This window comes from Macrobrachium nipponense, chromosome 29 (genome assembly GCF_015104395.2).
Source record: "Macrobrachium nipponense isolate FS-2020 chromosome 29, ASM1510439v2, whole genome shotgun sequence".
Classification (NCBI taxonomy): Eukaryota; Metazoa; Arthropoda; class Malacostraca; order Decapoda; family Palaemonidae; genus Macrobrachium; species Macrobrachium nipponense.
In genome coordinates, this window is record NC_061092.1 from 5,573,383 (window position 1) to 5,591,102 (window position 17,720).

The 17,720-nt window shown below is 37.0% G+C and overlaps 1 protein-coding gene across 1 annotated transcript in view; it reads right to left on the reverse strand.

The window, feature by feature from the left end:
- Nucleotides 1-17,720, reverse strand: part of LOC135206062 (heparan sulfate glucosamine 3-O-sulfotransferase 6-like) — a 159,248-nt gene that overhangs the window by 79,927 nt on the left and 61,601 nt on the right. Inside the window, exon 2 of the mRNA XM_064237256.1 lies at nt 7,058-7,894. Coding sequence (XP_064093326.1) covers nt 7,058-7,662 — 605 coding nt within the window. The 5' untranslated portion in view covers nt 7,663-7,894. The remainder of the gene's footprint in view (nt 1-7,057; nt 7,895-17,720) is intronic.

Here is a 17,720-nt window from a genome sequence, read left to right on the forward strand (position 1 = left end):
GTCAAAACAGAGACAGATGGTATACAATTGAACGTTGTGATACATGTGTGTCTTTCTTGACAAATGGATGATACATCATTGTGATATATTTGTTTTTTTTTTAGATACATCATTGTGACATATTTGGTTTATTTTAGATACATCATTGTGACATATTTGTTTTTTTTAGATACATCATTGTGATATATTTGGTTTATTTTAGATACATCATTGTGACATATTTTTTTTTTAGATACATCATTGTGATATATTTGGTTTTTTAGATACATCATTGTGACATATTTGGTTTATTTTAGATACTACATCATTGTGACAAATTTTTTTTTTAGATACATCATTGTAACATATTTGGTTTATTGTAGATACATCATCGTGACGTATTTGTTTTTTTTTTAGATACATCATTGTGATAAATGTGATTATTTTAGATACATCATTGTGATAAATGTGGTTCTTTCTCGACAAATGTATCATTATTAAGATACTTGTTGGCATATCTTTATAAATGTAAGAAAGAGAGAGAGAGAGAGAGAGAGAGAGAGAGAGAGAGAGAGAGAGAGAGAGAGCATATACACTAGTATAGTACAATTAAAACTATACATGCATGTATGTTCATATACGGAATTACATTATATTGAATAGATTATTACAGAGAGAGAGAGAGAGGAGAGATGAGAGAGAGAGAGAGAGAGAGAGAGAGAGAAGCATAATACTACAAGTAATAGTACAATTAAAACTATACATGCATGTATGTTCATATACGGAATTACATTATATTGAATAGATTATTACAGAGAGAGAGAGAGAGAGAGAGAGAGAGAGAGAGAGAGAGAGAGAGAGAGAGAGAGAGAGAGGATATACACTAGTATAGTACAAATAAAACTATACAGGCATTGTTAGGTTCATATACGGAATTCCATTATATTGAATATTATTATTACAGAGAGAGAGAGAGAGAGAGAGAGAGAGAGCACAAACACTAATAACTATGCATGCGTGAATGTTCATATGGAAGAATACATGATCATGCATAAATTACCCCGGAGAGAGAGAGAGAGAGAGAGAGAGGAATGAAAAAAGAAAAACACAGAATTGTTGAATCACGAGAGTTCAATTAAATAATTTGCATTATTCAGCGAATATTTACTTTGGCAGTCAAGCTCCCCCACCCCCCACCCCTTCCCCACCCCCGTTTCCCGACTGCATTATTCATAATGGATTCGAGTAATTATTCAAGCATTCCCGGCTGCCAACGCGCCGGTGGCAGCTAGAACTCTCCCTGCACACCCCCCCCCCCTTTTTTTTTTTTTGAAAGCATGTCTGCCACGGAAATTATCACGAGAAAAAAAAAGAAATTCCGGGGGGGAATGGGGGGGTATTTTTTGTCTTACAGGTAAATTGGTATATATTACGTGTATGTCTTGTCCTGTGTTATAGTGTATATATATATATATATATATATATATATATATATATATATATATATATATTATATATAGAGAGAGAGAGAGAGAGAGAGAGAGAGAGAGAGAGAGAGAGAGAGAGATCCAAAAAGATTGTGAAAGTTAGATCAGTCTCTAGCGAACTCAGTGTGGAGGTTAAATCTCGAATTAATGTGTATATATATATATATATATATATATATATATATATATATATATATATATATAGTGTGTATTTAATTTATTTTCATATAAACGCTTACGAACGATTACAATGATAATACTAATTATAATAACAATAATCATCATCATCTTTTCCACATTGTATCCGAAATGATAATACTAATAATACTATTTGCCATTCTGCAAATAATAATAATAATAATAATAATAATAATAATAATAATAATAATAAACACATGGCAGTGCCAGTAATCAGATACAGCGCAGGAATAGTGGAATGGACGAAGGCAGAACTCCGCAGCATAGATCAGAAAACCAGGAAACAAATGACAATACACAAGGCACTACACCCAAGAGCAAATACGGACAGACTATACATAACACGAAAGGAAGGAGGGAGAGGACTACTAAGTTATAGAGGACTGCGTCAACATTGAAAACAGAGCACTGGGGCAATATCTGAAAACCAGTGAAGACGAGTGGCTAAAGAGTGCATGGGAAGAAGGACTAATAAAAGTAGACGAAGACCCAGAAATATACAGAGACAGGAGAAAGACAGAAAGAACAGAGGACTGGCACAACAAGCCAATGCACGGACAATACATGAGACAGACTAAAGAACTAGCCAGCGATGACAATTGGCAATGGCTACAGAGGGGTAGAGCTAAAGAAGGAAACTGAAGGAATGATACAGCGGCACAAGATCAGGCCTAAGAACCAGATATGTTCAAAGTACGATAGACGGAAATAACATCTCTCCCATATGTAGGAAGTGCAATACGAAAAATGAAACCATACCACCATTATAGCAAGTGAATGCCCGGCACTTGCACAGAACCAGTACAAAAAGAGGCATGATTCAGTGGCAAAAGCCCTCCACTGGAGCCTGTGCAAGAAACATCAGCTACTTGCAGTAATAAGTGGTACGAGCACCAACCTGAGGGAGTGATAGAAAACGATCAGGCAAAGATCCTCTGGACTATGGTATCAGAACGGATAGGGTGATACGTGCAAATAGACCAGACGTGACGTTGATTGACAAAGTCAAGAAGAAAGTATCACTCATTGATGTCGCAATACCATGGGACACCAAGAGTTGAAGAGAAAGAGAGGGAAAAAATGGATAAGTATCAAGATCTGAAAATAGAAATAAGAAGGATATGGGATATCCAGTGAAATCGTACCCATAATCATAGGAGCACTAGGCACGATCCCAAGATCCCTGAAAAGGAATCTAGAAAAACTAGAGGCTGAAGTAGCTCCAGGTCTCATGCAGAAGAGTGTGATCCTAGAAACGGCACACATAGTAAGAAAAGTGATGGACTCCTAAGGAGGCAGGATGCAACGGAACCCCACACTATAAATACCACCCAGTCGAATTGGAGGACTGTGATAGAGCAAAAAAAAAAAAAAAAAAAAAAAAAATAATAATAATAATGATAATAATAATAATAAAGTATGTATATAGATGAATTATAATTTGACAGTTTATAGGTTTAGGTAAACGTTTCCAAGCGTTTTCTAATTCCCAAAATATTCTTTTTCGAGATTACGGAAAGAATGAAAGAGAGAGAGAGAGAGAGAGAGAGAGAGAGAGATCATGCATAATCATTAGGGATTAATATGTACCGAACAGAATGCTAGGAGGTTAAAACAATCGAACCGATTGTGACTTCCATAGTTAATAATAATAATAATAATAATAATAATAATAATAATAAGAATAATAATAATAATATATTATTATTATTATTATTATTATTATTATTATTATTATTATTATTATTACTATTTCTCGACAAAGCACAGATTCAGCTAAATCATATCTTCCAATCTTCCACTATGGCAACTTCCGGTTCCAGTCACACAGTATTCGTCGTCACCCGCTTATGTTTGTGCGTCCGTAGACGCGTTCAGTGGCATTAAGTGGGCCGTAAATTCGTAATGAACGTTGCCATGACGCTTCCTTTGTTACGCCCGGCGTCTTCGTTCCGTTCGGTTAGGGGGTGGAGGATCATTCCTTTGTCGCCTACTGATGTTTGTGTTTTGTGTTTTATGGCTTGTAACCCGGTAGATCGCAATGGTAAATATACGTTGTTCGTATATTATTATTATTATTATTATTATTATTATTATTATTATTATTATTATTATTATTATTATTATTATTATTATAGAAATTTATAATGTCCGTGACTTTGTCTCATATGTTAACGAAGCTTTTCAATGCATTACTGGTATTAATTCCCTTTTTCATTGCTATTGTTAGTGGGTCAGTCCCTGCTCTCTCTCTCTCTCTCTCTCTCTCTCTCTCTCTCTCTCTCTCTCTCTCTCTCTCTCTATATATATATATATATATATATATATAATATATCTATATATATATGTATATATATATCTGTATATATATATATATGCATATGTATATATATAATCTATATATATATATATATATATATATATATATATATATATATATATATATATCATTCAAATCTCTCTTGTTAAACTACTGATCTCCTAGTTAATGATAATGAGTAATTTTCTTCAAGTTGCCTTCAAGATATAGCTTAAAGATAGACTATTTATCTTCAAGATAATTCCCATCCCAAACTAGACACCAATGATCAGCAAAGCAATTTTATCGTTGATGAATATAAGTATTGTTTTTTTTTTAAATATCACAGTTACTTTCGAGTGGTGCAGTGAACGCACCTCGAAAACACAAAACGGTTCGTGATATTGGCATCTAACAGAACGTGGCTGTAGAAGTTGGTATTCCCTTTGGGTACGACATACCACAAGTGCCAGCAGACATTTTGATTGGGCATCAGAAACGTCGAGGCAGCATTTTATTTTTCACAGATACCCCGACCATGCGGAACTGATTGTTGGTGACGTCATGGCGCGTCCCAGGCCGTTTGTGATTGGAACCACCCATAAACCACAAATAGATTATGATTCATTATTGTTATCAAGATTGACGAAGCCTCAACCTATTGACCTAATTTTACTGAAGTTATAAATGTTTGGAAAGGTTATAAATGTTTGGAAATTTTTATAAATGTAGTCTCAACCTATTAACCTAATTTTACTGAAGTTATGAATGTCTGGAAAGGTTATAAATGTTAGGAAATTTTTATAAATGTAGCTTCAACCTATTGACCTAATTTTGCTGAAGTTATGAATGTTTGGAATGGTTATAAATGTTTGGAAATTATTATAAATGTAGCTTCAACTATTGACCAAATTTTACTGAAGTTATGAATGTTTGGAATGGTTATAAATGTTTGGAAATTATTATAAATGAAGCTTCAACCTATTGACCTAATTTTACTGAAGTTATAAATGTTTGGAAATTATTATAAAAGTAGCTTCAACCTATTGACCTAATTTTGCTGAAGTTATAAATGTTTGGAAATTATTATAAATGTAGCTTCAACCTATTGACCTAATTTTGCTGAAGTTATAAATGTTTGAAATGGTTATAAATGTTTGGAAATTATTATAAATGTAGCCTCAACCTTTTGAATTAATTTTACTGAAGTTATAAGTGCTTGGAATGGTTATAAATGTTTGGAATGTCTAAAAATGTTTGGAAGTTGTTATAAATGTTTGGAATGCTCATAAATGTCTTGAAATGGTTATAAATGGTTGTAATGACTATAAATATTTTGGAATATCTATAAACGTTTGAAAAGAGTTAAAAATATTTGGTATGTTTATTCATGTCAGAAATGGTTGTAAATGTTTGTAAAGGCTATACGTGTTTAGAATATTTATAAGTATTTGGATTATGCATAAATGTTTGGAATATCTATAGATGTTTGGAAATGGTTGTAAACGTTTGGAATGTTTATAAATGTGTGTAGTGGTAGTGGTTATAAATGTTCGGCTTGTTTATGAATGGTTGAAAATAGCTGTAAATGTTTGGAATGTCTATAAATCCCTGGAATGGTTTTAAATGTTTGGAATGCTTTTAGATGTTTGGAATGCCTGTAAATATTTGTAAGATCTCTTCAACACTCTCGTCTTAATGGGGAACATCAGCAGGGCAATTTGTACGCAACCTCGAGATTGTTTACAACTTACGAATACCTGAGGTTATATCTTGAGCAGCTTCGTCTGTTTTCAACTCAGCGGCTAATTAGCGTTTGGTATTTTTCACATTTTAATTGGCGTTTGTATTTAACTGTAGGATTAAGTGAAAGGTAAGGTTTTCGCGCTTAACTAACGTTAAATTTTATTATCTTTCAGGATTAATGCTCAACTTTTTTTTAAATTTACTTATTTCATCATCTTTTTAATACCCTACAGTACGTTAAACATTATCATCATCGTAATATTCTTTATTTAACTGTAAGAACGGTCATAACGTCCAAGTTTCTAATGCTGTCCACATTCAATGTCAACATCGTAATCCTCTTAATTCAGCTGAAAACCCGGCTCCTAAACAAACGTTAGGCTTAGTTAGGTCTTTCTGAAAAAAAAATCGTTAGACCTAGGCCCTAGGACATAGGCCAAAGGTCGTTATATCAAAAATAGTTTCAGGGCTTATAGGCATTAGGACGTTGCTAAAGGAAAAGCTGTTAGACGTAGGCCATACCATGTTGCAGAGAAGGAAAAATGTTCAATATAGCAAAGGATTTTGCAGAAAAATTTCAACAAGACGTTTCAGAAGATGTTGCAGACAAGACATATTTGAACAAGGGACACTGGACGAAAGGAAACTTGTCAGGAGGATGTGGCGGGGGGTACATTGTCACTAGGTTTTCATAAACTTAAGTGGGAGCTATCGATTTCAATCCGAGCTCGTTGTTCCTGGGCGTAGGAAGTGGACCGTAGGTAATAGTTTTCTTGGTGATTGTTCCCCGGCATTCTTTCCTCTCCGTTCCACCCAATGAAGACATTTAAAAAAAAGACCCCAGGCATTATTTGTACATGGAAGAGGAAGAGTCTTTGCATATTCACCTGACAAGAGCGAAAAATTAATTATGAGTAATTACTGATTTGAAAAATGGTAAATATCATAGATTGTAAGTTACGGTGTATGCGTTAAAATACTAAAAACTTTTTATTGCATCAAAGGATTTACAAATGTCAGAAACGTTTGTACTGTGTAATAGCAAGGACATTGCATGATGTCAGTTTATGCAATTAGAAATGTAGTAAAGAGATGATTAATGTAAATTGTCTTTGGAACGACACTTCTATAAGACGAACGTGGAAAGAGAAAAAGAGAGACTAAATTATACTTACCTAGATTGTATACAATCAATTTCATTTAATAAAGAAAGAAATCCCCACTACAATTTAAGAAGAATTTATGAGAAACTAAGATAAAACTGCCTCTTTTGGGAAATAAAAGACACTGGAAAGAAATAATTTAAAAGAAGAGATAAAAGAAGAAGAAGAAGAAGACTGAGCTCAACTCACCGACAATAGTGTATCCTCTATCAGCGAACTCGCTCCAGACGGGGGACACTTCCAGCGAACCATTTTCCAGGCTATTGTAACTGCCTTCATCGACGACCACCGCTGGAAGGCTGCTCTTCTCTTCCATCCCTGTTCCTCCTCCTCCTCCTCCTACTCCTACTCCTCGTCCTTCTTCTTCTTCTTCTTCTGCCTCCTCCTCCTCCTCCTCCCCCTCTTCGTAGAACTGCAGGTCCCGCTCCGTCTGAAGCTTCCTGCATTTCCCATTGATCCGCTTCCTGCACTTCTTCCGTCTCTTGTCGCGCGCCGCCCTCTGGGCCAACTTCAGCCTCTGCCGGTCCTTCCAGTCCAACGGGTCGGCCGTCAGGTTGTTGTTCTCCTGCAGGTCGACGTAGGACACCGGCAGGATCCGCGGCTCCTCGACGCCACCTCCGCCGCCGCCGCCGCCGCCCTCGTCATCCTCCAGCGACGACGACTGGGGCGGCTTGCTCAGCGCCGCCGTGCGGGCGTAGTAGTAGTCGTAGTAGTCGGCGACGTAGAAGAGGCAGCACAGGGAGACGCAGAAGATCCCGACGAGGCTGCAGAGGCGGCGTGGGAGGTGCATGCCGACGCCCTGCAGCGCCTTCCGCGGGAGGAGTTGCTCGACCAGGGTGGGGTGGGGTTGTCGGACGCTCCTACCACTGACTGGAGGAGTCACTAGGCCTAGTTTTGACCAGCATCGTCTTTGAGGTCATCACGGGTCACATTACACAGACAACAGTGTCATTTTTGGGTAGACATTTTAGTTCACGGCGTTTTTCACTCTCTTGTTTGCATGGAGGTCAAATTTTATTAACCTGGAAAGGAAAATAACACTAGATTTATTATGTATGTATAGTTAATATAGGAATCAAATTAGGAATTTTATATCTTAACATTCTCTCGCACTGTAGGCATTACTTAAGGTACTTTGCAGCGTGCCTTCGGCCCCTAGCTGCAACAACTTCCGTCCCTTTTATTGTACCTCATTTCATATTCTCTTTCTTCATCTTACTTTCCACCCTCTCCTAATTCTTTATTCATAGTGCAACTTCTTAGAGGTTTTCCTCCTGTTACACCTTTCAAACCTTTTACTGTCAATTTCCATTTCAGCGCTGAATGATCTCATAGCTCCCAGTCCTTGGCTCTGGCCTAAATTCTATATTCAAAACAACTTAATATTCTCTCTCTCTCTCTCTCATAATATAGCCACTGAATTAATCTGCAACAACACTACGCTGACTCAACCAAAATTGGAACGACCTTGGAATGCCTCAGTAATGTTGTCAACATTATTCGATTGGTTGATGACACTTAAAACCCTCTAGTGTTGAGACTTCATTATATTCCCCTTTTGGGGGGTCGTGACTTCATTACCACCGAGCTCATTACCAATTCCAAGGCGCGGATGCTGTTCGTAGGAGATATGGTTAGGATTTGCTTAAGACGATTACAAAGTTGAATTGAGGTATGTCGTCGTTAGTTAGCGTATAGGTTTATTAGCGGCAGTGTTAATGATTGTTTTTAACAGCTAACTGGAACCTGGTCACTGAGGAACCTAACAATTAAAAAAGTTATAATAAATAAATAAAAATAAAAAAACACAACAAACCTAAAACTAAACTAGAAACATTACGAGATTATCTTTTTATCGTATTCGCTTTCAACAGACAATCTCAAATAGTCTGTGAAAAAGCGCTCTCGACGACAGACCACCATTATCTAACAACAGGAATTGGTAAAGCAGAACCCTTACATAAAAAAAACTGAGAAACATTACTAGATTTTTATACTCGCTCTTAACAGACAATCTCAAATAGTCTGTGAAAAACCGCTCTCGACGACAGACCACATGCTATTAACTGCCAACATGAACTGGTAAAGGAGAACCCTTACATAAAAATGGAAAAAATAGAAACAACACAAAAAAAAATCCCAAAATGAATTGAGAAACATTACCAGATTATTATACGCTTTTAACATTTTAACAGACAATCTCAAATAGTCTGTGAAAAAGCGCTCTCGACAACAGACCACCATTAACTACCAACAGGAGCTGGTAAAGAAGAACCCTAACAAAATTTAAAAAAAATAAAAATAGAAACAACACAAAAAAAAACCCAAAATGAAGTGAGAAACATTACCACCAGATTATTATACTTGGCGAAGGGTAAGAAGAAAGCCGACGCCATAAATTCCCATTGCATGCGGAGAACCCTTCCACCTCAGAGGACATAATTCATGGCCGCATTGTTTGTTCCCCTTTTGCGATGGCCCAGAGGAAAGGCCAGGGAAGGAACACTCGAAATTGGGAGGAAGGAAGTACTTGCTGCTAGAGAGAGAGAGAGAGAGGAGAGAGAGAGAGAGTAGATAGAAATAGATACGGAAAACAAAAATAACGGAGAAAGAGATAGCAGACGTATAACCTAAACAAATGAGAGAGAGACAGGAAACCACAAATAATTGATAGGGAGAAAGGGACAGCAGACATATAAACTAAACAAAAATGAGAGAGAGTGTGAGAGAGAGAGAGTGTGTGTAGATAGAAATAGACAGACGGAAACAAAAAATAACAGAGAGAAAGAGACAGCAGACGTATGAACTAAACAAATGAGAGAGAGAGAGAGAGAGACAGGAAACCACAAATAATTGAGAGAGAAAGGGACAGAAGACATATAAACTAAACAAAAATGAGAAAGAGAGAGAGAGAGAGAGAGAGAGAGAGAGAGAGAGAGAGAGAGAGAGAAGTGTATGAAGGAACGATACCCAAGTACCCATAGAGAAGAGAGAGGAAACAGAACTATTTTGAGAGAGAGAGAAGAGATAGGAGAGGAGAGAGAGAGAGAGAGAGAGAGAGAGAGAAGAGCAAGCTCCAATCAATGCTGAAAAATAAACAGAAAATAGGCCTAAGAAAGAGGGAGAGAGCAGTATTAAAAAAATAAACAATCCGGCTATCACAGGAGTGAGAGAGGAGAGAGAGAGAGAGAGAGAGAGAGCTCACTACAACCACGAAGTTCACCTACTTTCTCTCACCCCCCCCCCCCCCCCTCTTCGCAAATCCTCTTCCGTCTAGCCGAAGAAGTAGAGGAGACGAGAACAGAAATACGCCGAACGTTATTAGAGTTGACTCTATTCCCTGTGCCTTGTTTCAGGGAGTATCATTCCGACTTCCCCCCCCCCCCCCCCCATGAAAAGTACATGTCGCATTATCCAGCGCAGGACTCGCTAATGGTTCATATGCAAATATCCCGTGGAAATTGCGAGCCTCTTCTGTGGCTGGCAGGGCCCAGTGAGCGCATTTATGGCTGCGCAGATCGTATATCGTCTGTTGGTTGGTTGGTTGGTTATGGACGTCAGCTCATATCGGAGAGAGAGAGAGAGAGAGAGAGAGAGAAGCAGAAAAAGGAAATAAAAAATAACTGAAAGAGAGAGAGAGAGAGCATGGAAAGAGGCAGGAAAAAGGAAATAAAAAATAACCGAGAGAGAGAGAGAGAGAGAGAGAGAGAGAGGCGTTTGTGTCCTCACAGCCACTGCACATACAACGTCAAGTCTCGCAAGATATCTGAAAAGCCGACAGAATGGGACCTGTTATCATGATATATTACCCCCCCCCCCCCCCCCCCCCCCCCCCCCCCCCGCCCACTTTCAACAAGCCATAGACCGAGGCAGCAGACAGACAGACAGACAAGTCAGGCAGACATACAAGACAGGCAGACAGTTAGTCTGACAGATGCTGTCGCCTCTTCCTATAACCAGCATTTTGTCATAAACTTCCACATAAAACCTTTTGGGCGAGCTGAATAGAATTTATTTTTCCCCTAAAAGGAATTCCTTGACTGTCACAGACATGAGAGTTACAATTATTTGCTCATTTTATTCCTTATCCAGACGTGAAGACGCTAGTTGAATCCTCCCCCAATTAATTATGAATTTATTAAAATGAAATTCTGAATGTCTGACAATTTTTTTTCCGACGCTTTATCTCGTACATGATAGCTATATGATTTTCTTATTTGATTCATGATTATTCAGACATAACGACGCCAGTTTAACTACACATTATTGTCTTTAGTCATTTCTTAAAAGTTTCTTAAAACTATGTTCTGAACTTTAGGAGAATTAGGCAAATTATTATTCAGTCAACGAGATCTTTCTTTTGTAGTAAAATCTGTCTGAACTTTAGAAGAATTTGACAAATTATTATTCAGTCCACGAGACCTTTTTTAAAGTTAAAATCTGTCTGAACTTTAGAAGAATTAGACGAATTATTATTCAACTAAAGAGACATTTCTTAAAATTAAAGTCTGACTGAACTTTAGAAGAAGTAGGCCACCAAGTGCAAAAGTCTTTTCGTGGAATTCGCGACACAGTTGCTCAGTACTTAAAAGGACCACAAACAACACATATAGTGAACATTAATCCTTTGCCACCCTTGCGCCTCCCCCTTCAACCACCCTTCCAAACCCACCTCCCCTCCCCACTGCGTATAAAACATTAAAAAAAGTGGACCCATTTCTGAAGGGGAACCGTTCTTAAATGAAACACATGGCTCCTTGTAATGTAGACTCGCTGGATCTGTTGGAAGGCGAGGGAAACAAATGGGGTTTTATTTCATTTCTTTTGCTGTATTTTTTTTTAAATTATTATATACTAGTCTTTGGAGTATATGGATCCACTGTATTCTGTTCAGATAAGCATGTATTTACATTAAAGTCGTCTTCAGCTCGTTTAAATTTTCGTCTCTTAGTGATTTTTTTTTAGAGGACATTTCCAAAATCTCTCTCTCTCTCTCCTCTCTCTCTCTCTCTCTCTCTCTCTATATATATATATCTATATATATATATATATATATATATGTGTGTGTGTGTGTGTGTGTGTGTGTGTGTGTGTGTAAGTCTATTTATGTGTGTTAACGTTATTTACAAGAGAGACAGGGAGAAAAACAAAATCTTATGTTCAACTATTGAAATGAATGGGTGCATATTCCCAGGATATTTTGGTTCCTCGTCGGTCACAACAAAAGACTCTTCGTATAAAGTCATTTAAGCTCTCTCTCTCTCTCTCTCTCTCTCTCTCTCTCTCTCTCTCTCAAAAACAAAAACCTTGCAATCCCACGCTCACGTTAATCGGCTGCAATGCGCCTCGGCGTGAATGAGTAGGATCTCCAAGCTCCCCCCCCCCCCCCCCCCACCCCCCCCCCCCCCCCCCCCCCCCCCCCCACCCCCCTTCCTCTCTCTCTCTCTCTCTCTCTGAGCAGAATATTCCAATCCACCGGTCGCCAGCCATCGCCCAAAGTAAACCTCACTGTTTATTTATCTTGGGCGGGCAACTCCCGAAGGACCGAGTGTCCCTCCTGTTGCATACGCTCTCGGGAGGAGTCGCTCCGAGAGGACCTGCCTGCCGGCCGTTGCCCAGGCCCAATGGGCGATGAATCCGTCAGAATATAAACAAGGGGATGGCCTCTAGCAGCGTCCGGGTGGCCCCTAACGTCCGGGAGTTAATTGCAATTTCAATTGGGGAGAGGACATGGACGGACATACGTACACACACACAACACACACACGCACACACACCACGCACCATGCACTCTGGCAGACGGTCACTCACTCGATCCGTCCGCAAAGGGGGTTTTTATTGCCGAATTTGAGGCGATTTGGGAACGTTAGTTCCCAGTGTTATTTCTCTCTCTCTCTCTCTCTCAAAAAAAAAAAAAACAGAAAACATTGGTTCTGTTGGGTCGTTAGTTTCCGAATTGTTATCACTAAAAAGAAAAATAAAAAATATTGATTCTATTCTTTGTTTGAAATGAGACTTTGGGAAACCTTGTATTGGATGAGGTTTCTGCGGTGTAGTAAATAAAAATATTCTATTCTTTGTTTCAAATAAGGTTTTGGGAGCCCTTGTATTGGATAGTTCTTCCGCGGTGTAATGAAGAAGAAATATCCTATTCGTTTGGAATAGGATCTTGGGGGAATTGCATTGGGTGGGATATAGTGTATACCAAACGCAGTTAGAATGCTAACTTCGTTTGAAATAGGATTTTGAGGAACTGGTATTGGGTGGGGTGCAGTATCAAGCCTCTAGTTAAAACTAGAAGCTTTAAGGGAATTATTTTTATCATTCTAGGGTCCTGAGTGTCCGAGTTAAATAATTGTACTCCCATTACTGCTCTATAAAGCTTCAGGGTCAGTTAGACTAAGCCAGTTTTGTACTGGCACGGGCTCTTGCTTCACAGCAGGCCGTAGAAAAATCAGGGTCAGTTAGGAGAAGATGCAAAATCAGAGATAATATAGAAATTGGTGCTATTTTAGCCATAGAAAAACTTGAGACAACGTTTGTTTTCAATTGTTTTTGTACCCTTATTTGTGACAGCAGGGTATCTCTTATCCTTATCTTTCTTACTGATTTTTGGATGATTCCATAGAAACAACTGCACATTAAGAAAAATAGCAATAATTGATGTTTAAAATACTTCAATTGTTTCTAGAGGGTCGGCCGAATGTTTCATGTGGTGTTTCGCTGCCGCTAACATATTTTTAAAGATTCAATCTCTTCGACAAAATGTTAAACGCCACAGAATTTTATTTAGACCAAAGAATTCTTCATAAATTCCACAGAATTCATGCAAGTTCAAAACAACGAGAGAATGAATTTTTGGCCAAGAAACTTTCCATAAACCCGCGTAAGATATGCAACAAACCAAGAGTAAAGATACCTGGGAACAGAATCACTCTTATGATTCTTTCTCAAGAAGAAGAAGAATATTAATAGAGACGAGAAAAATAAAGCGAACACAAGAGAGGCTGAAAATACAGGAAAGCAGAAGAGGAGGAGGAGGAGGAGGAGGTACGAAAAAGCGAAGACGAGATAAGCGCAGAGAGACTGAAACTCCTCACTTTGGGGCTCAAGAACTCAGTCAAAACGGCGTTGACGACCTAGGCGCATTACGTAAGTCTTTCCTTTCCAGAGAGTTTTCTTTTGTTTACATTCGCTGGCGTTATTTGATAAGAACTTCTGGAAGCACGGCTCTCCGTTCGGGAGGATTGCGCTGGGCACGGTTCTCGAGGATGGAGGAGAGAGAGAGAGAGAGAGAGAGAGAGAGAGAGAGAGAGGTGGTTTTGGCAGGCCGTCGGCGAGTAAGGAAATACAGAGAAAATGGAGAACATTGTCGAAATAATAGAAAGTAGAGGAAAAGTTTGGAGAACATTCTTGGTGAACATTATAGGAAATGAACAAAATGGAGCAAAATTTTGGAGCACATTGACTAAAAAAAAAGAATTTTAGGAACATTGGCAAAATAAGGCAAAATTAAGCAAAGTTTTGGAGTTCACCATTTTTGGAAAACATTGTCGACAGTGACAGAGTAAAGCAAAATTCTGGAGTACATTGTCGAAAATTGACAAAACAGAGCAAGATTCTGGAAAACATTGTTGAAAATTGACAAAACATAGCAAATTTCTGTAGAACATTATAGACAGAAGACAAAATAGAGCAAAGTTCTGGAGAACATTAACAAAAAATGAAAAAAGTAGGGCACAGTTCTGGAGAACATTATCAAAAAATGACAAAATAGAGAAAAGTTCTGGAGAACGTTATAAAAAATAACCAAATAGAGCAAAAGTCTGGAGAACACAGGCAAAAAAGGAAGGCTCTCAAATCAGTACTCAATATTGAGCCACAACATTGAGCACTGATTTGATCGAGAAATCTTGAGCAAGAATTTTGGTGAGCTAGAACAAGCAGTATTCTAAAGAACACGGGCGAACGCAATAATTCCGAGCATTGCATCGTTAAGTCTCCGTATATTTGATTACCAAATTTAGAAATATGGTATTGAAATATACGAAGACCGTTAAATCATGCTCTTTGCCATCAAGAAAATCATTGCAGAGCACGTGCGTCCCACTAACCTTTAATGACATTTATACTCTTCAATAACATTGACATCGAAGGTATTGAAGAAAAATATTTGATAATAACATTAATATCGCAGATATTGAAGAAAAACATTAGATATGGTGAGTAATTAGAATGGGCTATTTTAGTGTTAAGGTAACTTTTTTTTTTTTTTTTTTTTTTTTTTACCAGGTAATTTTACCAGTGTTAGTTACACTTGGTCATACTTGGCTGCTTAGGTTTAGTGCATCACCTGACATGCAAAATGTTACCTTACTCCATAGTAATCAATATATATTAGGTTAATGAGTTTCGCGTATAGCTGTTACAGAATCTTAAGCTAGAGACGTAGAGCAACAGAGTGAACTGCATTAAATTAATATTGCAGTAATTGCAAAATCCTTAGTGTTGCCGTAATTGCTAAAATAATGCTGCAGTAATTGCAAAAATACTTAGTATTGTAGTAATAGCAAAAATTAATATTGCAGTAATTGCTAAAATACTTAAAACTGCAGTAATCGCCAAAGTACGTAACAATGCAGTAATTGCTAAAATACTTAATGTTGCAGTAATTGCAAAAATACTTAATGTTGCAGTAATTGCAAAAATGCTTACTGTTGCAGTAATAGCAAAAATACTGAATGGTGCCGTAATTGCTAAAACGCTTAGTGTTGCCGTAATTGCTAAAATATTTAATATTGCAGTAATAGCAAAAATACTTAATGTCGCCGTAATCGCTAAAATACTTATGTTGCCGTAATTGCTAAAATATTTGATATTGCAGTAATAGCAAAAATAATTAGTATATATTGCAGCAATTACAAAAATACATAGTATTGCAGTAATAGCAAAAATATTTAATATTGCAGTTGCAAAAATACTTAATATTGCAGTAATAGCAAAAATACTTGATGTTGCCGTAATTGCAAAAATACATAATATTGCAGTAATAGCAAAAATAATTAGTATTGCAGTAATCATTTCATGGACAGGCGTAGCTACCAATGATCTAGTAAATTGTCGGGTCAGCAACTTTGTTCATTATAATTTACAGAATCGATTTTCGGTCGTCGTTGTGACCCACTGTCTCTGTAAACATGTAAGTGGTTGATAACCTGCTTTCCATCCGTGACAATTATATATATATATACTATATATAATATATATATATATATATTATATATATTATATTCTCTGTATATAGATCAAAAGGCGCCGATCCTTGACCGCTCGAAGCTATCAATAGCTCGGTCGTCAATAGTAATTAAGACCTTTGGTCTTCTGGAGACTCGGCATCTTTCATCATTTATTTGAGGCCTTTTCCGAAGATCATATATATATATATATATATATATATATATATATATTATATATATATATATATATATATGTCACGGATGGAAAGCAGGTTATCATTTTTTCCTTCGTGGCAAAAACCTTTATTTATACATAGCATCACGTTTTATATACTTCGTGATCATGTTTTTTCCCATTCTATATATATATATATATATATATATATATATATATAGGTATATATATATATATGTATTTTAATATATAATTAATGTAATCCAGTCTCATACAGAATTCCTCCAGTGTTACCTCTTTATATCCGCCCTAGTATCTCCACACCCGTCTGTCTGTCTGTCTGTCTCCCTGCCCTTTCTCTCTACAAGTTAGTTTGCCCATCCTTTTCGGAGCCTCTTTTGGCTCCTAGCCTCCACGCCCCCACCCTTCCATTCCCCCAACCCACTCACCGCCACCAAGACCCCCCCCCCCAACCCCCCCTCCCCCTCCCCCCGTGACACGGTGTCAGTGATAGCGATAAAATGTTTTACAGGATTAACCCAACGTTTCAGGTTGTCCCAAAACCGTCTAACTCACTCGCCTTGATATAGAACCCTTCTTTTTATTGTATGTCTCTTTTTGGTGGGATTTTTTTTATTTTTTTTTATAAAGGTTTCGGAAATTCTGAGCGTGTATCTCTGTATAAGGTATTTTTTATTTGTTTGTCAAATTCTGTGTATGTATACTTTGTTTATTTATTAGCTTACTGTATTCATCTAGTTTATTCATTCATTTATGAAATACTTTTGCTTTTTTTTTTTTGTTATTCATTCGTTACTTCTTTTTATTATATATATATATATCTGCTTTTTTTAGTTATTTTTAAATTTGTGAAAATTTAGCCCGTTTTTCTCTATAGGGATACTTTTATTAGTTTTTTAATTTTTTGGTCAATGCAATTTCTTATTTAATATCGTTTACTATTTGATTACTGCGAGGTGGTAAAGTTTATATATATATATATATATATATATATATATATATATATATATATATATATATATATATATATATATATATATATATATATATATACATACTACACACACCTGTGTGTGAATGTCCAGTTACGTATCCAGGCAGATTCTTGATAATTCTAACACCATCCGAACATAACCCGCTTCAAAATATGAAATTAAATTAAAAGTCAAAAAACAAAATTCACTAAAAATGGAATAAACCTTTCAGGGCAAAAAAAAAAGAAAAAAGAAATATACATACGTACCCAAACCAAAGTCCCAGTTAATGATAAGGATTTAGGGTTTAGACGAAAAAAACGGGAAAAAAACAAAAAAAAAAATAATTCGAAATCCTCTTTCGATGGGTATTCAGTTACAAGGCGGAAATAGCAAGTGTTAAATCCTTTTAAAAAAATAATAATGTTTATCGTTTTTAAGC